General features: G+C 44.0%; 1 protein-coding gene across 1 annotated transcript; it reads right to left on the bottom strand.

The window, feature by feature from the left end:
* Positions 1-5,464: 5,464 nt before the first annotated feature.
* Positions 5,465-18,517, bottom strand: LAMP3 (lysosomal associated membrane protein 3). Its single transcript, XM_054282981.1, has 6 exons — positions 18,336-18,517; positions 13,459-14,177; positions 12,234-12,356; positions 9,494-9,551; positions 8,791-8,958; positions 5,465-6,137 (listed from the first exon to the last, which is right to left on the bottom strand). Exons 1-6 carry the CDS (start codon positions 18,379-18,381, stop codon positions 5,998-6,000), a joined length of 1,254 nt encoding a protein of 417 aa, XP_054138956.1. The 5' UTR covers positions 18,382-18,517; the 3' UTR covers positions 5,465-5,997.
* Between the last annotated feature and the right edge of the window lie 236 nt (positions 18,518-18,753).

The raw sequence follows: 18,753 nt of genomic DNA, 5'->3' as shown, positions 1-18,753 counted from the left end.
CCTACTTTTGCCTTTCGTAATCCAGATTTTTAAAAGGTCATGTTTAATTTGTCTCTAAACACAAGATGGCAGCATTTTATGTAGTTTAACTGTACGACATTGGGGAGAGCTACAGATATTTTACAGTACATAAATCAGAGGTGGCAGAGGAGGCTTTTAGCAATAGAACTCATGGAAGTGGCAAACTCATTTGCATTGCAAATCTGCTCTTGGTGGAGGCATCCTGCCAGCAGGACCTTTAGGCTTGCAAAATCAGGAGGGATCACCAGACTGTACATGCAGATGTTTGAAAGTACCATGTAATAAAGCTTAAATGCAGGAATAATAATTTCCTCAGTGACACCAGTAATATCTTTGATGTGTACATCCATAGTTCGAAGCACTCAGGTGAACCTGCCAATGTAGTGGACAGGTTGAGTTGGCAACATTTTTTTAAAAAATGTTATTGTGGAAGCTGGGCATATTTTAAAAGATGCTTTGATTAATAATTTGAGCCGTTTTCTCATAACAATTTTTCCCATGAGCAGGTTGTGAAAAATGTAATGTGAAATATTAATTCATTTTCCTGATGACAAAATTATTTCATTTTATTAATTCATTTAATTTAAAAAATTAAATTTATTTAAAATAAAATGTATTTTTATTTATTTTTTATTTTATTTATTTAAAATAGAAATTAATTCATTTTTCTGATGACAAAAAAGCCATTCCTTGGTAAAATGAGGTTAAACATTGGCTGGCTTCATGATTCATAACCTTCAAACATTTCTGTGATATAAGAAAGCCTCAGTAAAACTGAGGTTCTAAACCAAGATCAGTGTCTCTAATAAACACACATATCCTGACTCTCATTGAGTCAGGATATCCTGACCTTCCTTTTTCCCAACAGCCATTTCTTTTGTTTCTGCATGTTGGAAATGCTCCTATCTAAAATTGTGAAGAAATAGCTAAGAATCTGAGTCAATTAGTTTATAATTTTATAAAGTACTTGGGATCTACCAATTCCATAGGCAGTAAGGCTCACTGAAAAAGAGAAACATGTTTTGTGACATTTTGTGGCTGGCTGGGGAAGCCCAGATGCTGCTGAAAGCCCAGCAGGGTTATGTTGCTGTGGCAGATAAACTTCAGACCCACATCCCCCTGCCTTGTTGGCATGCAATGGCCACAGCCCTGGATGTGAGGAAAAAAGTGTCCAAGTCTTGTCACCTTAGTCACAAAGGGTTAACTCCACAGAAATCTTTCTCTTCTCACACTTGTTATTTTGTTCAAATTGGCGCTTAAAAAATACACCTCCATTTTTCTTCTAAATGTCCTGATGCAAAGGTTTCTTCAATGAATTCCAAACCTTAGTCCCTCTGGGACAGTCCAGGGTGTGACTCATAGATGGGGACTTTTTGCCTCTAAGTAAAATAGTTGACTTTTCCTCCATCTACCACTAAACCTTGTCAAGAAAGAATTTTGAAACACCAGCAGCCTTTGTAGGCCTACTTCACACAAACAAGTGTGTATTCACCAGCTTCTAAAACATGAACAAGTAAGGAATCCTGCCACTAAATAGGTGCAAGCCTGGCACCAAATTTAACACTGTACCAGGCCAAGCAAGTGCCAAGGGGCAGAGCAAACTGCCCCTGCTCTCCAGGCAGCCCTGATTTTCTTCTGAAGGACAAACAAAGGGGCTTGCAAAGTTTTCACCTTGTGACATTAAATTATCCATCGTGACACCAGAAATGAAGTGAAGCATAATTCTGGTATTTTATCCCTGAGGGAAGTTACAGCCACCCTGCTGCCCTCACTGGCACTTCTCCAACAGCCAAGTTCCTCAATCAGCTGCTGGCAGCAAATTGTTTTTTCTCCCCATCTTTACCATGTCTTCTGCTTTCCTGCAGTCCATCTAAGAACCTTTGCTTCATGAAGAGCACAACATGTGACACTCACTCAGACATTTCAGAGATAAAATCATTGCACACTCTAGTGATTAAATACAGCCTTTATTACAGAAACACCAATAATAGAAAAATAAAGAGCATATCTTACTTCTCATAGCAAGTTATTTTTAGCAGTCATACATCATAGCAAGCTAGAAGTGATCAGCCAAGCCACGTTCAAATACTCAAGATGCCCATCTAATCTCCCTTCCTCTTTCAACTGAATTAACAGCTGTTTCTTAATTTGTGCTTGTCCATCAGAGAACAGAAAGGACTGAAAGAAATTAAACCCTGCTTTTTAAACTCCTCAGTGACTTGTCTAAGTGTGACATCATTGTGTTTCTGGGATACCCTCATTTTGTCTTGGGTGTGCAGAGACCACAGGGGATGGTCTGGCATGGGAGCTGCAGCAGAGCACCAGGGAGCCATCAGAATGTGGGGATGTGCTCCTAGTCCTGTGATGGCCCCATGGCCTCCTGAGCAGCACACACTTGCACTGAAGTTAAGCTCTGCTTCCCTGGTGGATGTATCATCAATGTACCACACCATCAATGCATCACATCACCCTGATCAGCACCTTCTGGTTCAGGGCTGGGTTGGTCTGAGCCTGCAGCTGGGGGAAGAAGTGAGCTGGGGTTGCTGAGTCACTCTGGGACCCAGCTGCAGCCTTGTCTCTTCCTACAGCCAAAACTGCCCTGCTGCCCCATTATGGCCCACCTAGTGTGCAAGCCGTTTACCAAATGTCCTCCTTGTGTATGGTGTTCTTTCAGGGACTTTTTGCTCAATATACTTCCCCAGACAAGATTTTCAAAAGAGCAAGTCAGGCAACACCGCAAGTCGGAATTACCCTACAGAGTCATCCCAGTAGGAGGGAGACCTCAAAGCCACTCCATTAGGTAAAAAACTGCCAGCTAAAATATTCCTATATTCTGGCAGAAAATAATCATGGGCATCAGCTTTTAGAACTGCACATAGCAGCTCAGGGAGCAGCTGCACTGTCTGATTCTAATTCAGCATTAAATCTGGAGAGGCAACACTCCCTGCTGTGCTGACACATCTCTGCTGCCGGCTGGTTGGGTTTTGGGATCAGGGACGGAGGTGAGGCTGGGCCACAGATGGGAGAAAGGCTGCACTTCAAGGCTGGGATGTCCTGGTGCAGTAAGGATTTCTCCAATGGATACTCTGCTGCTGTAAAGCACTAACTCCATTGGATTAATTTTGCTGCATGTTGGCAGCATTTCCTCTGAGCATCCAATCATTTCATTGGTTTGCACCACGTGCACTTCACCGGTGCCACTTAGAGCAAGCCCAGAGTATCATTCATGTACAAATGGCAGAATGCAGCTTCATAAAAATAGCAAACAAAAAATAGAAAGAAAAAGCATAAGAACAAATAAGATAAATCTGAACCCAAACATTGTTCAATACTAACACGTTGATTCACTGTAGAAAGAAAAAAAACCTATGGAGGAAAACATTATTTGTGCATCACTAGTAAAAATGCCAGATGTCACTATATTAACCACAGAATTAGCAGTCATTAGTAACTCTTTTCTGTCCTCATGCTCATATCAGACTTTTTAAAAAGACTGACTATTAACATAAAGCAATTTTTCAGAACAGAAGAAGCAAATGCTATATCCATGTCAGTAGAAGTAACACAGATCACACAGTCCAGCAACCCAAAGAACATGTGAAATGGGACTCAGCTTTGACAAGGGAAAGATGTCTGATCCCTGTGCAGAACAGCCTGGGGCCAGGCCATGTGCTGAGCTTTTTAGGCAGCTTTTGTTAAAATGGCCACATGTAGCAGACTGGGACAGCGACATCCCCACTGCAGGCACAGGCTCATTTTCAAATGGAAGCTCTTCATCCATTTACCTTTCCTCCCAGACATGTCATTTTTTTTAAAAAAGGTGAATGCTTTAATTGAGTATAAAAATCTGCATTCTAAGCAACAGATTCATTGCATTAAGTAACCCTGAGAATTAGAGGGATCTTATTAGGCCCAAGGTCTGAGTCCAATGGCTGCTTGTCTGCTAAGGGGAGAAGGAGGAAGGGAAAATGAGCTCAATAAAGCTCATTAAGCATTATGAACAATGCTGGAGCCCTTTTGCAAAAGAATAATTGAAATACTTATATTTTAATTTGAGTATTCAACTGAATACAGTCCAAATCATGGTGTCTGTATTCAAGGCTTGAAAGTTTGGTGTCCTATTTCTTGTGCTGTTTTACCTTATAAATGTATTCAGCTGTTCCTGTGCTCACAGCTGGTTCTGATGTTTCTCCAAGTGTAAAAGTGCTTTAAAATTGTCTTTATCTTTCTTATTTATTGGTTCATTCAGACTCAAAGGGAACATTTCTAGAGAATGGTAATTACTTCCACAGCTACATATTATACTGATTATAGAGCATTATGGCTATGTTTCCTGCTTCACACAGACCAACATCTCTAATTCATAGAATGGAAGAATTTCTTTCTTCATTTAAATAAATAAACTTGCAATGGTGAAATATTAGTAAAATATCAAAACTATTTTTAAAATACTTAAGGGAATATCTGATATGACATAACCATCAATTTTATCCAGTGAAAATCCAGTGAAGTTTCATCACCATTAATAACTGTGCAGGATTTGGGCCATTATTCATAGAAATTAAATTAACTCCCAGCATTTCCTTTTTGTTTAGATACAGATTAAACTGTCAAGGCATTTTTGCCTATGACTTCATCTTTCTTTTGTTTAATGAGTGCCATTCCACAGCCCTTTTCCAGGCCAAACTTTTATTAGTAAAATTTAAGCCATTAGCCTAACTCCTTGGAGGAAGTGTGCTCTTACTGAATATTATTTTCTCTTTTGCAAATGCTTTTGTACATAATTTCTTATCATCTTGATGTCATTTGCTTCAGCGAGCAGATTGTGTGGCACGTGCACATGTGTATGTGTCTGTATGTGCACATTTCTGCACGTGTAAATCTTTTGTGACAAGGAACTTTGCCTTCTTACAACAAAGAACATGAGCTGGACTTAAATCTCAAAAGCAATTACTATTCTCATGCCTTCATCATTGTTTCAGCAGGAAATAGCCTACAGAGTGTATCAGTGTGCTTTAATATTGATTATTTCCATATGAAAATCCAGCTGCTCAGATGTGAGCACACTGGATAACACTCACTTTTGGGCAGATTTGTCCAAGGCCTGTGCAAGCTTTTATTTCCCACTGAAACCCTGACCATACAGCATCAGTGGATTTCCATTTCTTGTGGATCTCATGCAGGTGCCCCAGTGGTGGCCACTTAATCCCAGGCATTTCCAGTGAGTGTGGCATCTTCCTGGACTAAGGGACCACCCTGCTGCCCAGCAGAGGACATTTCCTGGGCTCAGTGTGGTCACTGTGACAGGTCCATGTCTGAACTGCACATGGGGGATTCCTGAGCTCTCACAAGACCAGGAACATCTTCAGCTCCAGGGTAAGAGTCACAATTACCACTCTGCATTAGTGGGAGAGCTTAGGAAGTATAACTGTGTGTAGGAGTGGTGAGAACTTGCTTGAGAGTGGAGTCACACTGACAATTCCCCTGAGATTTTGGCACTCACTGTGTTCTGAAAAAAGCTTTCAGTGAGCTCTCACCTAGCAGGGTTGTCTGTAGCTGTGGGCCTCTGGTTTATTCACCTGAAGGTCAGACTTACATCTTTTGATAAATCTAACCATCATTAACAAACCTGATGGATTTTCTGGGGGATAGTGATACTGCTTGCTTTAAGCTATTTTTAGGAATCTGGCTTAGGTGATCTGAATGACCTCCTTTGTTAACAACAGAGAGAATTTAGGCACCTCATTTTGGACTACATCTAAATTAGATGCTAGGAATAGCCTAAAGCAGAAGGTGTGAGTTCTCTCCTTTCCACCTTAAAAGAACACCTTCCAGAAACATTCATTAGCTGTAAACACACAGTGTCATCTCACTTAAAAATGTGGCTTTAGGGCAGGGAGATTCCAGGCAGAAGCAAAAGCTCCCGTGACTTCTCTGCTTGCTGCACACACTTGGAAGGAAAGAGGCAGATGAACCTCAGATGCGTTCATATCCTCTCTGTGGCTTCCTCCTGGAGATCAGGAAGGTGGCAAACACAATGACAAACAATCCCAGGATGCTCAGGCACACTGCAATGGGAGCTACTTTGGCGTTTCTATCAAGAAAACATTCTTCTTCTGAAAAGAAAAGGAGATCAGAGAATGTTAGACCAGAACACCATACTCCTAAACCGTATATCTGCATTCCAGTAAAACTGGCAAATACGAGCCAGAAGTTCTCAAAACCTTGCTTTCTTTAGTTTTTTTCTTTCTTTTTCCTATATACTTACTATATAGTATATATACTATACTTACTACACTGTATTTATTACACTTTTTATCTGTGGTGAGCCTTATCTCAAGAAAACCATCCTTGTCCCTTCTGCAGTAGCTCTGTGCTTCCCTGGAGAGTGGCTCTTCTCCCTCACATCTGCAGGAATTGTTTCACCACTCAGCACACACACAGCAGGGGCTTTCTTCCCAAAAGTAGATGGGAGCACCACAATACAAAGTGCCAGCCTGAAAATAAAGAGCAAGACATCCTGCATGGTCAAAACCTGCTCCTGTGTGACATCAGATTGCCTCTTCCCAGTGAAGAGGAATGCTGCTCTGAGTGGCAACTGCAGAGCAAACTGTTCCCTGAGCAGGGCAGTGTGCTCAGCTAAACCCCACAGCTAAACCCCACACACAGCACATCCCAGCTCAGCAGCAAACCCAGTTTATAGCCAGGATAGATCCAACACCCTGTGCCCCCTCACTCCCTGGGACTGTTCTGAGGCAGGATTGACAACACTCTGAGATCAAAACCTCGACTCTTATTCCATGACTGTGCTGGCACAGGTTGTAGCTTGGCTTGGGCTTCTCCCTCATGGGAATTTTATACTGTCAGTGGGCAATGAGCCCAAGGAACATGTGGAGTCCATGACATCATGTCACAGCTCCAGAGCCTCCACATGGCTCTTCCCAAAGTCTGATCCTCTTCTGCGCTAATCCAGATGGTGATGCAATGCCACAAAGCCAGCAGCATGAGCATTCTATTAGAGGTTGCCTTTTAAAAGCTGTCTGGTTAATGTAACCTGCTGTTAAATGAGCTGAAAAGTATTTGCATCTAAGTGTTGTAAAAGCCAGAAATGTTTGAATAGGCCATTTTGCTTTGATGAAGCATTGGGAATGAAGGAATGAACTCTATGAACTCAGGAAACTGTTTTGATACAATGAAGTACAGAAGGCTCTTTTACAGATTTCTAGACTCAAACAGATCAAGCTATTGATATTACCTCTGTAATCTGTACAAAATTGTAAGGAACCTGAAACCAGTGACCATTAATGTTTTATTTTTCTTCCCCATTTAAAGATAAGCAAATCAGGAGCAACAGAAGTGAAACTATCAGTCTTGCGACTCCTGAGGGGAGGAGGCTGATGATGTTTAGTCATTCCTTCACTGGGGATTTTCTTTTTCAGAATCTGCACATGCAGCCAATACACCACAGTTTCATGACTGTTTTATAGCCACAGGGGAATTATTTCAGAGGTGGGAGCTGCTTTCTCAGCTCTCTGATTAAAAGCAAAACTAATTTAAATTTGTACATGGTATTGACTAGCAGAGATTAGTCTGACTTGGAGAGAGAGGGAGGAACAGAGAGCACCTTTCTCAGCTGAGTCTCTCCTAGAGGTGAGACTATATCCAATCCCATAAGTAATATCATTCATTGTACACATTTGAATGGGAATGCAGGGACCAGATGGGATGCCATGAGTTCTTCCAGCTCATTGTTATTCCATGAAAAAAAATCTCCACAGAATGAAAGGATAGATGGGATTCTCAGTGTGGAGAAGGACTATGTCTTTTAAAAGCCCCAAATGTTGTTTCCCAATATATTCCTTTTAGAATGGAGAAGGTAACCAAAATGGTGACCTAACAGAAGAATTGGTCAAGTAGAGCCAAACTGAGTCAAAAGACAGATCTAAAGTAAAAAGAATACAGGGGCAATATTTTGTAAGCACACAGAAAGACAAGTGGCAGAAGAGAAAATGTCTTACTGCTGCATCTGAAGGGCTGGAGAGCTGGTCAGCCCCTCTGTGCACCTGAGTTCTTGTATGGAAATGCTCTGGGAGGAAGCCACAGAAATGAGAAAATGGACAACTTGAAAGAGATCACAAGGTCCCACTGAGTTCTCCCCTCTGGTCTTTTACTGAGATACCTGATTGCCTCATTGTGGCACTTCTCCAAGAAAAGACAAACTGAAGAGATGAGCATCATGTTTAATTCTGAAGCTGGGAGTGCGCCAGCTGTGCTCCTCCTCAGGAGCACATTTCATCATGTCTAGACACAGCTGCTCTGAAAATATCATCCTGCATTCACAAATATCTCTTATTAGCTGGCAGTTTTGCTGCTGCAGTTGAGTATCAGGAGCCTTTTAGAATAGCTAAAATCTGAAATCTGGCTATATTGAGAGCAGTGACCTGGAAATGAACTTTGCACGTTGGGGTGTGGGCAGTGCACTGGTAGTGAACACACCTCTGCTTGTTCCAGGAGAAAATGGATGAAGAAGAAAATTTTGGCTGTAGAGCTGAACATTTTTAATGAGAAGGTGAAACAGAAGGTACTGAATGCAGGAGGGAAAGATATTTTTCCATCCTCCATAGGTATTAGCACTGTGTTGGAAATGACTCAGGAAAGGTTGAGACAACAGCAGTGAGATGTGTATGGGTGTAATTTAGCAGATTACATCCATCAGGCCACCAGAGTGCTGTAGATCTGGGAAGGGTGGAAAAGTATCCTTCTACTCACCTTTTCCAAACTGGTCACCCACAATGTCAAAGGCCTGCAGCTGCATATGAACAAAGAGGATCTGGAAGTTGTTCTCCAAGGGGAAGGTTTGCCTGCTGGCACACTTAAAGGAATTCCCCAGCTTTGTTGTGAACAGCTTCTCATTTAGGGCTGCATAGTAAAGCATACCTGGAGGCCAGAGAGAGACAGATGAGAATCCACACTGACTCCATTGGAACCAACATCTTCCTGAGGTAAAATGGTCCCAGAGGTGAATAAAGCACAGACATTTTCTCCATAAACTATCACTTATTCTTCTTGCATGTTTAAATGAGTGCTTTAACTATCAATGGACAACTCAGCTGAACTTAGGTCTGAAAAAGTGGCTAAAATTTCAGATGCTTCTTCAATTCACATTTTAACAAACTGAGTCTGTAGGAAGGGGTTAGAATTCTCACAGGAGCAGGCAAGGTTTGAAGTAATCTCTATTCTGAAAGAGTGGGGCAGGGAAAGCTTTAGAGATCAAAAAGAAAATGTAATAATAGTGATGTAACTGCAGCCAAGCCCCTTCTCTTCCATTTTTATACCATAAGATTTAGGTGAATCATGCATTGAAAGCTTGATAAAACATGTATTTGCAAAATCCAGTGTTTTAAAGATCTGAAAGTTTATCCCACACCCAGAACAGTTTGATATGAAAATAAGACAGGTTAAAATCACTGACCTTCAGAAGATAACTGTATTCTGCTCTCAATTTTAGTGACAGAGTAACTTGGAGCTTGCTGCAAAAGAAGATGTATCTTTATTCATAACACATGCTCATACTTGCAGGGGAAAGAAACACAGCTTACCTCCACAGAATGGTCATAAGGAATTTCCCAAAGGAACACATCACCTTTGAGACCCAAGAACCAACTCTGTTGGATTTTTTTTCTTTTCCAAATCTCAGCTGCATCACCTGTTCAATGTACTGGGGCCATGCAGGTGTCATTTTACACAAACTGCTCAAGCTGGGCACTCCTCAGATACTTGTGATAATAACCAATAGTAGGAAGATTGCTGGCAAGGAAAGCACCTTGCACAACAGCACAGAACAAAATTCCCAGCCAGGTGTCCTGCCCACATGTGCCCTGAAACCCTGGTGCAGCCTGGACACTGCTCTCCCCTGGGGTGTCACAGGGCAAGAGCCAGCCCTGGGAGCTTCTCCCTGGTAGCAGTGTTGCAGTAAAACGTGATGCCTCATGCAGCAGCCCTGCTACCCTCTTTAATTCCTGCTGTGGGCACAAAGGGATTCATGAGTGCAGCTGGTGGATAAATGGCATGAATGTCTCCTGTGCACTTGTAGGATGGAATGGGGAAAACTGAAGAAAGAAAATGCACCAGAGGAGAGGTTCTCAGCATCATTACAACTTAAAGACATAAATATGACCATTTTTGGATGGCAGTTCTGTTTGGCCACAGTTAAAAACTTTGCTTGGGGAAAACACCTGCTCCTACTTCACATCTTGTGGGTTGGTTACACAACTTCCTTTTTTCAAGCCCTTCACAGAGGCCACTGGAGTGGTGAGCACCGAACCAGCCCCTCTCCTCTGCCCCCCCAGCCCCAGGGCCTGAGCCAGCTCCTCTCCCACAGGGACGGCCACAAGTGGGGACCAAACACAAAAGGCCAGCAGCAAACTGTTTTCTTATTAACTTGAATTTCAAAGCAGTCCAAGCTGAGCCCTGCTATGCTCTTGAGGCTTATCTTTAAGTGGAGGGTGCATTGTCTAATGCTGTGCCAAAAACCACCTTTTTCAGGGCAAGGCAGGTCAAGCACCTCCTAAAGGTTCACATCACTCTCCTCAGCACTGCTGCAACCTGGGAGCTTTCGTGGGTACTTGAATCCCCAGCCTTTCCCTAAGGATTCTTGTAACACCAAAAATGTTCCTCTTGTTGCAGGAAGCACACATTTAAAGCAAACACTCAAAGTCTGAACTGATCCTTTGTTTTGAAGGAGCTCCTTCATTTTTTACCTTACTTTTCTTTTTCTCTGTACCTCTTAGAAAACTTTTAGCCACAAGTGAAAATGAAGATGACTACTAATCGAAATATTTTCTCTGTTCAAGAATTAATGACACATGTGGGGTATAATTTGCTGTTCTCTCTTGGACTTTTTATGAAAATGACTGATTGACCACTTGTACTTTTCTTAATTGTCTCTAATTTGAGCCTGGAACCAGGCTGCAAGACTGACATTTATCTTGATTAATTGAAGGACACAGATCAGCAGTGGTGGCCAGACGCAGCTCTCAGCTGCTGTGGAGCTCCAGGACATGGACTTGATGTTCATTACACCTGCCAGAGTTTAATGGGATCCAGCCATGTTCCTGCCCATTCCTCCCTGCCCATAAATGACTTTATTCACAGTGTTAGTTCTGTTTTACCTCTGCTGGCATCATCACCCAGCCCCTACAGCTTTCAGGTAAACAGTGCTGCCTTCCAAAGTGTGCAAATCCCTGATTTAGCAAGAGGATGGCTGTACTCAGGGATTTTCTCCTGTGCTTGTAAAAGCTGCAGCACTCTTGGCAGCTTGCGTTAAAGCCACACCTGCATGTGGTGTGGCCCCAGTGGGGAACATGGAATTCATAGATACAATGTCAAAAACAAAGTTCAGTTTCCCACTGTGTAAGCAGGATCTCTCATCTTGCCCCAGTTTTTGTGTGTGTTTATAGGTCTCCCTGGTGTGGTGCATTTTAAGGCCACTTATCTACAATTTTGTTGTTGCAGTTCACTTGTTTGGAATTCTCCACTCAGAAATTTGATGAAATTTGACTCCTTCAGCTGTGGATGTGTCATGGCTCCTGGGCACTTAAACTGCACAGGCTGTCCTTTGAATTTGACAACCCCAGCTGGCTTTTAGGGGGCACAAATGGCTGACAGCAACTTGACAGTGAGAGTCAGAGCTCCCAGCACACCTTGTTCCCGCACAGGGACTCCAGTCCCAAACCCTTTCCCTCTGCACCACTCCCGTGCAAACAGCAGATCTGACCCCCCCTACCATGAGACTTTTACCTATGTAAAAAAGACTCAGATTTTGCTTGGCTATTCCTAGGCTTTGTGTTCCTTGAGGGACAGCTTTAACACTGCTCTCTGGCACTTTCTGTCAGAGGATGGCACAGAACTGTGGTTACTCTTCCCTTCCAAATGGAAAGTTCAAACAGAGCTGATTTAACACTGAAGTCAGCTGTACTGTGAGCACAACATTGCACAGGCAGCCTCCAGAAGTATTTTCCAATCTGAATTAATTAAAGCATGGTTCTCTGGTTCTGGCCTTTTGGGAAGGAGTAACCATGCCTTATATACAGATGGAAAACAATCATAGAGATAGATAAAATGCCTTTTCCCATAGCTCAAGCTGGATCAAAGGCAGCTTTGTTCTTGCTTTCCAGTCCTAAACACTCCTTCCCTCTAAATGCAACAATTACCTTTACAAAGATGATGTTTACAAATCCTCCACTAAAAGTTAAGTTCAGCTCAGACTGCACCATCCCACAGCTTCCAGATATCTTTGTCATATTGGGGTTGACAGTCACGTATTCCATCTGCTCCTGTGGAGAAAAGAGACATTGCAGGGCTACTGATGAATGAAAGCAAACATGCAGGGACTTAATAACTTTAAAACACATAGAGATTTGCCCTTTTTATGCCCCCAGACAGGCTCTGTGTGGCTGAATGAACAGGCTAGTGGTGGCAGCTGAACTGCTGCCTGCCAGGGTTGTTCCCCACTCACAAACCAGCACTGGTGGTTGTCTGACACATCACTGAACTGTTCCAGTGCATTAAGCTGGCATAAAATATTTGGTTTCTGTTGATTCAGTGAACTGATGATTCAGGCAGAGTCAGGTGAGTATGAGTGGTAATTTACAGAGAGGGAGTACCTCATGTTATTATCAACATCTCACTGAGGTCTGGTGAGGTTGGGAATCCTGCTCCCTTCCTGGCTTCTGACAGGACAAGGGATGAAAATTACCTTTACCAACATTAGTCTCTCTTGCCATGTTAGAAATATTCATATATCAAACATGAGTATTTGTGTTTGTAACAGGGATGGAATAAGAACTCCAGAGCCTGAGGATGTAGCTCTTATATGGTGTATTAATAGGGGCAACAAAAACTTAAGCCTGAGGGACACATTTGCCATTTCAGGTTATATGGCATCTTTTGCTGAATCATTCTCAGTGGATCACTTCTAGGAGAGAGGAGCAGCTCTTCACGACCTGGCAGTTCCCATGATCCTAAAATGTCCATACATCAGCATCAGGACAGCCCACCTCTAAATCTAAGTCTGTGAACTGGCAATTTCTTGCTTTCACTCCAACTCACAATGTCAAGCTCTTGCTTGAAGTCAGTTCAGATTTTAACTAACCTCCCATTGTGGGAAGCACAAATAACTCTGCAGGCTGATCCCCTGCCCCAGCATTGCTCCCACACAAATATCACTGAAGTAAGAGAGCACCTTTACATCCCCTTGGCATCATCATCACACAGGCCAAAGTACAGCAGCGGGGATACTGTGGCATGAGAGGCCTTAGACTGGCAGCAAACCATTTCTTTTGATCATAGGAGCTAATTCTGAAAATGGCTTGGAAAGAGGAAGAATAAACTCCAGCTAATGACTGAAGTCACTACAGAGCTCAGCTTCCCCCTCACCTGTTGTGTATTTCGGGCCATCAGCTGCAAGCCCATGACGGCTTTGACACAGGTCCTGTTCCCCTCAGAAACAGTGTAGGTGCCTGTGGGGATGGCAGAGGGCTGTGGGGTGGGAGGGGGTCTCACAGTGCTGCCAGGGGACGTGGGAGCTGTCTGTGTTCCTGCAGGGGTGCCTGTTGTGTTGGTCCCAGCCGTGGCTGTTGGATCACCCGTGGCTGTTGTTTGTCTCCGTGACCGCGTGCTGGGCCCGGCCCTCGGCGTGCTGGTGGCAGCTGTCCCCTGGCTACTCGCTGTCTCGTGCTTCAGGGAGGTGTTGGTGGCCACTGCTGCAGTTGCTGTGGTCACACGTGGTCCCGTGCCGTGCCTGGTGGAGGACACAGGGGCAGAGGTTGCGTTCTTGGCTGCAGCTGTAAGCGAGGGCACTGCCGTGGTCGCAGCCTGGCCGGCCGTGCTGGGGCTGTCTGCAGGGGCTGGGGACGGTGGTGCTGCTCCTGCCGTGGGCTGGCCTGCAGCTGGTGCTGCCTGCAGCTGCTCCCTTGTCTGCTCCGCCGTTCTGTGGCTTGTGGGTGTTGTTTGAAGAGGGTCTGTGCTGGTGCTTTGATGGGGTGAGGAATGATAAAGGGAAAGTGGCTGAGCAGAAGTAGCCATTTGGTGGAAGGATGTGGTTTCTGGAGACAATTCAACCCCCAGGGCCACTTCAGCAAAGCAGGAGGAAAATGCTGCAAAGAAACTGAAGTCAGTAGTCCAGAAACCTTTACATTTCACTTCTATGTTGATAACCACAACATACCTGCACTAGCTTTGTTATCAAATGGGTTATACAATTTCACTCTTCATTTGGCTCCAGTCATGATAGGAGAATAAAGGCAGACACCCTGTAGGACTATCCACAGCTAGACACCAATACCCTAAGCTTCACACCTCTGAGTATTCCCATTCCAGGGGAGCACACTGGCTCCCAGCTCTCCACACACCTCTGAGTATTCCCATTCCAGGGGAGGACACTGGCTCCCAGCTCTCCACACACTCAGGAAGCAGACCTTGCACAATCCCCAGGTAGCACAAGAATTCCCTGCAGGAGGTAGTTCAGCAGGATTTGCTGGAAGCAAATTGTTGAGGTCTAAAGAAGGTGAAGTGGGTACAGCAGCCAGAGGGGTTGTTGGTTTCTTACCAACAAAGTGTAGGGAGTGGGGATGTGTCTGTGTGTGTGAAGGAAGTGAGCAGTGCTATGGTCTTACAGTGATTCACAAGTCTGGGAAACCACTCTGGGAACAGGGAAATTCCAGGTATTTATTTTGTTGCAGCCATGTCAGCTTGAACCCTGGAGTTCTTCCTCCTGGAAGAACCCAAAGAAAGACCATCCCTCTAAGTGATGGGCTTTCAGAAATGAGAAAAAAAAATTAGGGTGCAAAAAAAAAATAATCCAGGAGCATTTTGGAGCACATCAGGAAATAGTTACAGCACCAAAATTATGCTTTCACCTAATAACATTTACAGACAAAAATGTGTCCTTTGCAGAAATGAAAGAAAAATATCTGGCTCCTAAATGTAAATACAAAAGTGAACAAAAAGTGGGAAAGTACACTGCAGAATATTTGAATGTCACAACTGTTCTGCATGAGTCTTTGTGAGTGTGCAACAAGACTCTGGAGAGACAAGATCCAGTTAAAGAAATAAATCACTGATGTTTGGGAATTCTTTGATGTACATGAAGGTACAGGTGGTTAAATGCTTTACTGCCTAAATTAGTGGGAGGACAGAGATACATTCTCCAGTTTGGAGACAGAAGGGACGCAAAAGTCCAAGATAGCTCATATTCCCAGCAGTACAGCTCCACAGAGAATGCCTCAACATGTCTGAGTTCACTGTACACTGGTTCTTTCAAAGAAATTTATCATGCATCAGTGTCACAGTTGATGGCAGGCAGGCTGCTGAGATTAGAATATCAGGATACATTAACGCCAGAGGCACATTTGGAGTGAAAATGGCTGAAATCTCACAAGGTCTTATTCATTTATTTGTTGTCACTCATCATGAACAGAGATCTTCAATAATAGCTGAATTCATAAAAATCTAACCATTTTCAGATACATGTAAAGTAAGAATAATAAAACTTCTTGGGTTTTGAATCAAATTCAAGATAAAAATCAAAGCAACAAGAGCAGATGCACAGATCTTAACCCTTACCACAATTTTCCCTTTAAAATGGCTATGCTGGAGAAGAGCAGAAATGCAGATATAAATACTCCAAACTCCTAAAATTGCCTGGGTTTCACTCTGAGCTGTACAGAACACACCTGACTGCCACTTTAGGTGTTACCATCAAAATGCAACTTGAGACAGTTGAAAAACCTCAAAAATATTGTGATTTTTCTCAAAATGAACCTAAAAATGCATAATTCATATGATACTTTAGTTCACTTTCTCCCTTTCCCCTATGCTTTGCCACAACTGATGCAGAGCTGTTAATCAGATGACTGATCCCCTTCTGTGGGGCCAGGGGAAAGCCAGAGCAGTTGCCATGCACCACTTATGGGTAGCTGCATCCAAATGTATCAGCATGATAAAAACAAGAAAGAAGAAGTTGCAGTTTTTACTCTTTCTTCCCCTCTAAGACTGTGAAACAATCCATATTTAAATTTACACGACTCCTAAATTGTCTGTAGGTCTTAGTTTTCAGCTCACTGATTGTTTTTGATTACTGACCAGATTACACAGATGTAAAAAGAAATATTGAAGTGACATTAAAATGCCACCCATAGCTTTTAAATAAAACTCCTCAAAAGGTCATTTCAACCCAATTATTTTTCATTGTTCAGCTGGACAGGGTGACCTGAGGGGTGAAGCCAGCAATGTCTTTGGAATGGCCCATGGTTCTTGCTCACTGGGTGACTACCAGACTGTTCCTCCGAGAATTTTGGGGCCAAATGCCAGTGTGTGATGGCCACACTGCTAAATCCATTGGCCTGGGCTTCCCAAAAGGCATTTGGCCACAGCAGCCCCCAGGGATGGCAGGGATCACTCTCTAGCTGCCCCCATTGGCACTGGCTGTGTTTGGGTGGCTGCTGGAGGAGGTTTGGTGGCCCTGCTGGGTGAAGGGGCAGATGGGCCCATGGGTCCCTGACCTGCCCTCCGGCTGAGGCTGGGAAAGCTTCTGTGGCTCCCTGGCATGGCCAGGATCCTCTCTGGGAGCCTGGCACAGCTCAGAAAGCAGCTGAGAGCACAACTCCCCCAGCAATGCCTTTTGTGGCTCTGCCAGCAGAACAGAACAGACCACAGAAACACGAGGAGTGGAGCTCTGCACCCCCAGTAGTTTCCTTTTTTTTTCCCTTCTATAAAGCCAACTCAAAACTTCGTATAAACAACATTTTGTTTGAGGGATGCAAGTGCCCTGGGGTGTATCTTTCCAGAGCAGCAGCTGCAGTGCCCTTGTCTCACTTCAGCACCAAAATTGTGTGTAACAGATGCCGAGGGCTGTGTGAGAGCCCTGACAGCCTCCTTGCAATGCTCCAGAAAAAGCTCCCAAGCTCCCAGAAACGGACCAGCGCAGCTCTCAGAAATCCACTGTTCCCTGTCTGGGCCTGGAGATCCCTTTTTCATGCTTTGGTGACAGGTTTTGGTCACAAGAACATCGCTGCTGTGCTCCCAGCTGTTATGGTGGGAAGCTGAGTGCTCAGTGCCATGGCCCAGCTGTGCCATTTCTCAGCCTGTGCTGGGGTGTGTGACAGACACTCATCCCCTTTTCATCAAACCACACTCATCTCTTCAGCTGCCCAGCAGTGTTGGTTTGCACTAATTATGTTTCATTCCCTGTCTGCATAGAAGGACTTGACTTTGTGACATTAATAAAACATCACAACAAATTATTAAAGGAAAGATCAAAATCAGGTAAAGAACAGAGGAAACAAGTTCTTTCTGGTCAAAAGTGATTGCTGACCACTGAATTATTAGTGTTGCTACTCAGTCTGATCTTGCTCTCCCTTTCATCTCTATGTTTTGGGGCTCTTTCAGCAGCCTTTGGCTATGAAGCAGGCATGGGAAAGCAGAGATACAGCAGGAGCTTGTGGTCAAGTCCCTGGGCACTTTCCCTGCTCATGGACTGGGAGGGGGACAGGGCTGTTCTTTGTGTGATCCCCGTGTGCGATGGCAAAACACAGCCAACAGCAAGCTCAAACCCTTGGCCATCCCACAGATTAAATCACATTTTGTCCTCTTCACCAGGCAAATTTGGTGCTCCTGCAGGTGTTAAGCAGTGACTGGGAGATGTCCTTCATGTGTATGGCTCCCCAGATTTTCACAGGGCAGCATTAAGGATCAGATGGTGACTCTGATGGGGTTTGTCATTGAGAGAAGCCCCAGTCTGACTTCTCCAAGCCCCTGCCTCACTCCTGCTTTCCTGATCCTGCTCTGCATCTTGCAATGCAGATAAATTGACTCAAGCAATGCTTCCTTAGTTTTTCTTTCCTGCTTGTCTCACTCAAGATTTTCAGTTAGATCTGCAGGTCTGGAAATTATTTTTAATTACAAAAAGCAAAGCCAAAAAAGTCTGCTTCTAACAAGGCTTGGAACTGACTCCTTCACACAGAGTTTATGCCACTGCAAGAGTTCAAGGGGAAATACAGAGGAAAACATCAAAAATGAAGTGTATCTTAAAAACTGAATAGGTTGATACACTAAGTGTGTCAAACTGAGGGTACAGCAGCTGCAATGAATAGCAGGTATGGTTATTTCTTAGCAGTGGGACTTTACTGAAAGCATTCTCAGTGTTAGCAACAAACTGTCCAAAGTTTTGAGTCTGTTGGGTGCTGTCCTGACTGCAAGGAAACTAGACTGAGATAATGTCCCGTTTTCCAGGTAGAAATGATGCTGTTACTCACCCCAGGCGAGGGTCAGCGACATGAGCTGCTGTGCACTCCTCCCCATGGCCAGCACGGCTGTGAGAGGCACTGCTTCTCCTGGGAGCCGGTGCAGAGCAAACCCAGCTCTGCTGCAGTCTGAAAAGTTTCACTGGCTGCAGGGAGTGCTCAGTCACATGGCTGGGAAGGAGGTGGAGAGAGAGGGGGAGACCGATGCCTCTCGCCTGTAAATTCACACAGAAGGAAATAAATGATGGTTAGGAAAGAAAGTGAAAAGAGAAGTGACTGCTGGGCTGACTGGGAGGAGACCTGGAGCTCTGCGAGGCCAGAGAAAGCTTTGTGCATCTCCCTCCCTGTCTGACAACCTGGTGCACAGGGCTCCAGCAGAGGGTTACAGCCTGTAAATCAGTGCCTCCCCTGTGTTCTTCAGAAAATACTT

This window comes from Melozone crissalis, unplaced genomic scaffold, assembly GCF_028551555.1.
Source record: "Melozone crissalis strain CALT ecotype California unplaced genomic scaffold, PUWL_Pcris_2 ptg000034l_1, whole genome shotgun sequence".
Taxonomy (NCBI): Eukaryota; Metazoa; Chordata; class Aves; order Passeriformes; family Passerellidae; genus Melozone; species Melozone crissalis.
Note: the sequence above shows the minus strand (reverse complement) of the source record. Positions and strands in the feature narration are given on the sequence as shown.